The sequence below is a fragment of the Anguilla anguilla genome, chromosome 2 (genome assembly GCF_013347855.1).
Source record: "Anguilla anguilla isolate fAngAng1 chromosome 2, fAngAng1.pri, whole genome shotgun sequence".
NCBI lineage: Eukaryota > Metazoa > Chordata > Actinopteri > Anguilliformes > Anguillidae > Anguilla > Anguilla anguilla.
The window spans coordinates 12,157,853-12,164,816 of NC_049202.1; the positions used below are offsets into that span (position 1 = coordinate 12,157,853).

The window sequence follows — 6,964 nt, forward strand, 5'->3', positions numbered from 1 at the left end:
ATAACAGATAATAAAGCTCTTACTGGGCGACCATGCAGGCTCTCAAAGTACAACAGACACTTCTGCAGAGTAATTTTCTCCAGGACCATCTGGTTTTGAGTCATTTCCTGAATTAAAAAAATGAAACAGAGCAAAGAAAATATCAGTTCACAGTTAACGTTTTAGACACATCGTTCAAAAAAGCAATGTAACCTGCCAATTACCCGTGCACGCAAGAGGCGTACAGCGCAGCGCTCTGACATGGACCTAATGGCTCTAAATTTACCTTCATGTTGTCTGGGAGACCGAGTGCCTGTCGCTTTTCCCGCAATCTCTTCAGCAGGGCGTCGACTGTCTCCTCCAAGCAGGGTTTATGCTGTGGCTCTGTCGCTCCCTGCTGGTCATTGTTGTATCTGCATATTTCAGTGAGTGCGATCCTTCGGTCATCCCGAAGCTCGTCTACAGACTGTTTCAGCTTCAGATCTGGAGTATTAATCCAAACGTTTAAAATTATAATCATGGACATTGCGAAATTTAAGAAAGAACAACATGCAGGTATTTATGCAAGTAAATGTACCGTAAGGGCAGCAGTGGACACGTTATTATTCTGTTTCTGTTTGTGCCCTTGGTTATCACTTCCTTATGTGTTATGTATTCGCTTCCTATGTGTTGGTGCTTGGGGACAGTTTTACGACGTGCGAGGCTTGTAATTATGACATCACCAGCCACCTGCGAGACCTAGAATATACGAGCTGTGCATTGATTCCTGGAGGTGGTTTCAACATTCTTAACGACATTATGTTCTAATACCTCGGGGGACTTACTGCCTGCAGTCTCAACTGGTCTGATATCCCCTTTTAAATTATTTTTGTCTGTGGTTATCCGTTGATCACAGACAAAACAATCGATTATCAGGACTGGGGGAACAGTCTACAGTCCTTGCATAATTACTCCCGCATTTATCAACACATGACGGACGATCAATGTCATACCTTTAAGCTGCTTGCGAGACTTGGCCAGCTCATTCATTAGTCTGAACATCTCTGGATTTGCCGTCTTGTCATTATGAGAGGGCTAAGGGACAGAGAACAAAGCACGCTGAAAAAAACCTTTGAGCAGACAGTGATTTAAGACGCTCAATTTTTCTGCAGTAAACAGGCTAGCCTTCAGAGGGCGCCCAATCCTGAGATTTTGGTCTGTTTTTTTGGAATGACTTTGTGGACCGTTTCAGTTTTTGCCGAGCTTGCCCTTTAGTGAGGAAAGTATGATAGGCCTACGCCTATATTTAAAAAGATATCAGGTCTGAGCAAGCTTGAACCAGTTTGGCCCAGAAAAACAAGCATGGTGACAGTGCAGTAAGGCAAGAGGAAATCCCCCCTCCCGCCTTAGTCACAGGAGAAAAAAAAATCCCGCACACGCTAACAGCTTTTCCTGCAGGCGTCGTAGTGCTTGGCTAAAACCAAAAATCTGTACCCACATCAGCAATTTTCGGATAAGATTGAATACCCTAATGATCATCAAACCTAATGTTATTGTGTTTCACTTATAAACATACACAGAAATGAAAACACATTTCTTAAAATCATATTACATTACATTTATTTGCCAGACACTTTTATCCAAAGCGACGTACAATTGCATTACTGAAGGTCATCTATTCTAAATGTCCTGTAATAGTAGTGGGACATCCGCAACTTTTTGGAAAATAAATATTTAAAAAGTTGTACATACCCTGTATTTCCTCTCCTGCTCAAATCTCTCCTCAAATTTTCGGATTTTCCTCTTCACGGTCTGTATGTGTTTGGTGAGAAGGGGGATTGACAGTGTGTCTTTGGCGCCCCCTGCAGGCTCTGTTCTCACAATGCCTCTAGCCCTAAGGAAGACAAATGCCCACCAGTATATCATGAATTTGCCTGCCTATAGTCACATAGCAACATTCAATGTGGACAACGTACACAGAATGCCACTCCATCTTACAAAAAGACACAAAAATGCACTCAAATTCTCAGTCAGCCCATATGCACAAATGCACACATCCATAATCACACTATTCAAAGAGCAGGAATTTTCAAAGAATAGATTCATAAGCAGAAAAGTATTTTGTCAACTCATTTTCTGATTTGCTTTTATGGATATATAACATCTTTTGAGTAATCAACAAACATTTAACTAAAGCTGTTGGTCAGTACATCTCATTGACAGAAGTGACGTCTGAATATTCCCTTGTCTTCTTCTATTAGCTTATAAAATAATTTCCTCATCTTTCCTCAAGTTTTTCCTCCATGAACTCCTCCTGTAGATTGACACCCTGATAAAAAGCAACTTTCACAGTCATTGGATACATCTCTTAACCAGCAGGTGAACCGTGAACCCGTGGGCGGATAGCACCGCAGTCAAACTGATACTGGGCACACCTCTGATCTGTGCTGTGATAAGCAGGATAATGTGGCCCTTCCATGTGTGAGAGCGGAGGGAGGCTGTGAGATTCTGGTGTATATGAACCATCACGCACTAGCCGTTCTCAGCACCGCCCTGGTGAAGGCCCACGGCTGCGAACGCTTTCAATAATAAACATTTCCCGCTTCAGGTTCTCTCCTGGAGTGGCCGCGATCCCAGTTCCTGGCAGAGGAGGGCCGTGCTGTGGGACCTGACTGACGGAGAGGGGTCAGAGAGAGAGAGCCGCGGGGGGGGGTCTTACATGATGAACTGCTGGGAGCAGGGGGGCGATGGCGCCGCCTCCGTGTCGCTGTTGAAGCGCTGGCTCTGGCTGAAGCTGGCGCAGCGCGGGGAGGGCAGGGGGCTGTCCCCGTCTGTGATGTGGTGCAGGAGCCGGCTGGGCCCTGGAGACTGCAGGCCGTCCGTCCCCCCACCCTCCTGGCCCGGGGAACGCTGGACAGGCCTGTTTTCTGCTGTGGGTGGGGGGTTGGGGTGGGGGAGGTTATACAACAGAAATATGAGTCAGATAGACAGACAGGCAGGCAGACAGACATGCTGAAGGCAGGAGTTCACCATCTAGGGTATCCATCTGATGACTGTGCACTGTGCTCTCCAGACAGCAAAACAATAATGTTCTGATGGGAAATTAAACTTGTAACCCGACACCAAAAGTCACAGGGAGATCATGATTAAATGCATATTGGCAAGTCATATGCTTGCACAAAGTCAACTTTCTAAAAGGCCAAGTGCTATAAGATGTCCTGAATTTAAAAAAAGTCATAATTTTAAAGTGCTTTTCCCCCCCTTTTCCACACAGTTTGGAATGTTAAACATATGTGTAGTGACCGCCTTAGTGACCTCCTTTTTTTTGGATTTGGCTTTGTACTACTCACTTTTAGATTTGTAATCAAATGATTCACACGTGGTTAAAGTGGACATTCTCAGCTTTTATTTAAGGGTATTTTATACATTTTGGTTTCACCATATTAGGGCACATTATGTTTTGGTATTAATGGTATGTAAATTAAAGTAATCATGTTTATTCATGTTAGTTGCTTATCCTTTTCATGCAATGACTGCTTGAAGTCTGCGACCCATAGACATCACCAGGTGCTGAGTATCTTCTCTGCCAGGTCTGTATTGCAGCAATCTTCAGCTCCTGCTTGTTTTGGGGGCTAGTTGCCGTAAGTTTTCTTTTCAGCATTTGAAATGCACGACTTGGCTAGTCAAGAATATTTCTGTTTTTGGCTCTAGAAAACTCTTTTGTTGCTTTTAGCTGTTTGTTTCATTGCCTTGCTGTACGATGGCAAATAAGATGCTTCTGCGCTCTTCAGAAGTTATTCTGCTGCTGCTATCAGCAGTTGCATCATCAGTAAAGACAAGTGAGCCAGTACCTGTGGCAGCCATACATGCCCAAACCATAACACCCCCACCTCCATGTTACACAGATGAGGGGGATGGGGTGCTTTGGATCTTTGGCAGTTCAGTCTCCATACTTTGCGCTTGCCATCATTCTGATATAAGTGAATCTTGGTCTGACCTGTCCACAGGCACACTGTAACATGGACATAATGTTTTTACAGTTAACTAGTGGTTTTCATCTTGCCATCTACCCGCTGTAGTTCTTTTTGTGAAGTCTTCTGCGGACAGTAGTCACTGACACATCCACACCTGCCTCCTGAAGAGTTTCTGATCTGTCAGATAGGTGCTTGGGGGTTTTTTTCATTATGGTGAGAGTTTTTGAGTCATCGACCAAAGAGGTCTTCCTTGGCTTACCTGGCACGCTGAAATTACTGTGCTCACCAGTGCTCTCTTTCTTCTTAACAATGTTCCCAACAGCAGATTTTGGTAAGCCTAATGCTTGGCATATGTCTCTGACTGTATTTTTTCCTTACTTTCAGAAACACCTGTAAACCCACTTGTACTGTACCAAACATTATGGTGCCCTGAAATGGAGGTGGGGGGGGGAGTACTTTGTATAAAAGGTGTTGTAATTTCGACTAGAGGAACCCGAAGTGTCCAGAATGCCCTTTAATTAAACTGTTCATTGCTGCTATCGATTTGGAAGAGCACTAAGTAGTATGTGCTCTGTGGTTTCCTGTGACACATGTCATGTTGTCAGACTTGCACAGACATGAATTGAAGGAAGACTCCTCATTTGCAGCTTTACAAGTAGACTTTCGGGTGCCCATTCTTACAGTGGGGGTCACTGGCACGTGATAAGATGCTGTAATCTCGGCTGACAGAAACCTTCCCTTCCTTGGGTGACACAAGAGCCAACTGCCATTGGGGAGGGGTGGTGCTAGTCACAGTCAGCACTGGCACAGTCTGGATTCGTTCTGCACTACGGAAGTGCCTTTAACATGATGAGCCACCCAACAGCCTCCAAAATTGCTACAATTTCACAGTGACATAATGAATGCTTTCAACGTAATTGGCGCAATCAATGCAAGGACCTCGGTCCTCGTTCAGCAAACCTCCACAGAATACTTCCCTGACCGACACTCGCAAGGTGCTCTCCTCACAGTGCACTTATCAAGCACAGCCATTAGCCATTAGCTGCTCCTGCTAATTAGAAGGACCTCCCTGACCTTTAGCGAAGAGGTCCACCAAAACATGGCTCAAAACTGAAGCCATTTCATTTTCCAGAGAATAACTCTCTGCACACTCCACAAATACACATCAGTTTCTTGACAGAAAGCAAAAAAAAAAACCCCAGCAATGTTCAATTAAGTGATGGAGTGACATCAGAGAGGGCAAAAAAAGGTGTGCTTCTGTTATTAATAACAGCATGATATTAGTCATGATACCGATGATGGTAATGACAAGTTATACTCTATATGAAAAAAATAAAACCTCCCTCAATCAATATCACTACAGCTGAGTGTGGCCTCCTCAGGCACGACTGTTTACATAAGCACGTCACACCGGCGTGTGCATCACGACTTGAGAATCGGGGACGTGCCTTCGCGGATGGGGGCGGTTGGGGAAGCGAAAATGAGTGTATAGTTTATTAAAGCAACAAGAAAGGTCAAAGCCAAGAGTCCAGTCAGCCAGCCAGCCAGCCAGCCAGTGCATTGTCAAAATAGAGCTGGGGTGGGAGGGCAGAAGGGGGGCGGCGGCGCGGATGACGGGCTGAATCTGGGGCTGACGAGGCACATGGTACGGTGACAGGGAAGGCGGGCCAGCCCGCGCGGGGCACAGGCGCTTGGTGCTACGCGGCCTCGCTCCGAAAAGCGCTGGGTTATTAATAGACGCCGGGCTCTAATAAGCTCCCAGCCGCCGTGCTGCTAGCCTCGCGCTGTAAACAACAGGCGGAATGAGAGAAGCAACACTGCCGTCTGCTGCCAGAACGATCGCTCGCGCCCAGACGCCAGCCTCGACTCTGGCAGCCCCCTAGCCCATGTAGCGGAGTAGCTTCCAAATCAGGGAGCAAATTGGGGCAAACAGCGGGCAGGGCTGAAGTGAACAATGCCAGTGAACAATCGTCAATTGAAACTGTCATTAAAACACCACCGCGGATAGCTTAGCCGACACCTGCGAACGCACAATAAGAAATCCCCGTTGAAAACACACGCCTTAAAAAAGCACAAAAGCCCAGAAGCGTGACCCACTGGGCTGATGTCTGCTCTAACACATGACCTACATTGCACATGTCGCTCTATAAGCCGGAGTGGGTATGGCACAAGCAACGGTGTGGAGCTGAGAAGGGAGAAAAAGAGAGGGAAAGGGAAAGAGAGAGGGAGAAGGAGGCAGGGAGGTGGGGGAGAGGTGCGGGGAGGCGGGTCCGTCTCCTACCTGCGGGGCTGTCCTCGTCTCCGCTGAGAGAGGGGGGCGGGCAGGGCTCCGGGGCGCCCGGCGGCGGGACGGCGTCCTCCGGCGGGGGTCCCAGCGGGGAGCACATGTCCACCTCCAGCGCCTGCAGCTTCAAGAGCGAGCTCTGGAAGCAGAAGCAGAACATGCCGCCTTTCGTAGCCGGCAAAAAGGAGGCAGCGCTAGAGGAGGAGGAGGAGGAGGAGGAGGAGAGGGTCTGTGCCGAGCGGCGGCGAGCTCCGGGGATGCGCGGTACTCCGGCGGTGCGGCGCTGGCTCAGCGGCGGCGGCGGCTGCTGCTCTCTTCCTCCATGAGCGCTCGGCGTCTGCTCCGTGTGTGTCAGCACGCGCGTCTCCACTGCTGCACGAGCCCTCCTTCCTACGGGCTATTCAAGCCAGCCTCGGTAGTGGGGGGAACTGGGAGAGGAGGGGAGGGAGGAGGGAGGGGGGCTTTTTCGTCAGCAGCCTTGTGGTAATTTCCTCAGCCGGGCTTATCTGATGCAGGATGGGAGAGGGGGTGCAGGTAGGTGTAGGGAGGAGCCAGGAAGGTGGGGGTTGGGGAGTGCGGGGGTGGTGGTGGTGGGGGGGGGTGTGGTTGACGATTGTGGCGATGAGTAGGGAGGGGCGGGGGTGCTGTTGTGCGAACCGTTACAGTAAAAACGGCTTCTCCTGCGTCGGCGGGGGTGTGTTTCATTGATGCCTGTTGACATCATGATCTGGTGAGGGTATAGCTCCTC

General features: G+C 48.3%; 1 protein-coding gene across 2 annotated transcripts in view; it reads right to left on the reverse strand.

Moving 5' to 3' along the window:
- fam13c (family with sequence similarity 13 member C) overlaps window positions 1-6,725 on the reverse strand; it is a 10,827-nt gene extending 4,102 nt beyond the window's left edge. The window contains exons 1-6 of one of the 2 annotated variants that reach the window (XM_035407135.1): window positions 6,214-6,725; window positions 2,678-2,885; window positions 1,711-1,852; window positions 972-1,053; window positions 266-462; window positions 24-107 (exon numbers count right to left, since the gene is read on the reverse strand). In XM_035407135.1, coding sequence (XP_035263026.1) covers window positions 24-107; window positions 266-462; window positions 972-1,053; window positions 1,711-1,852; window positions 2,678-2,885; window positions 6,214-6,376 — 876 coding nt within the window. In that variant the 5' untranslated portion in view covers window positions 6,377-6,725. Of the gene's footprint in view, window positions 1-23; window positions 108-265; window positions 463-971; window positions 1,054-1,710; window positions 1,853-2,677; window positions 2,889-6,213 lie in introns of both variants that reach the window. The other variant, XM_035407134.1, reaches the window with a different exon arrangement.
- Between the last annotated feature and the right edge of the window lie 239 nt (window positions 6,726-6,964).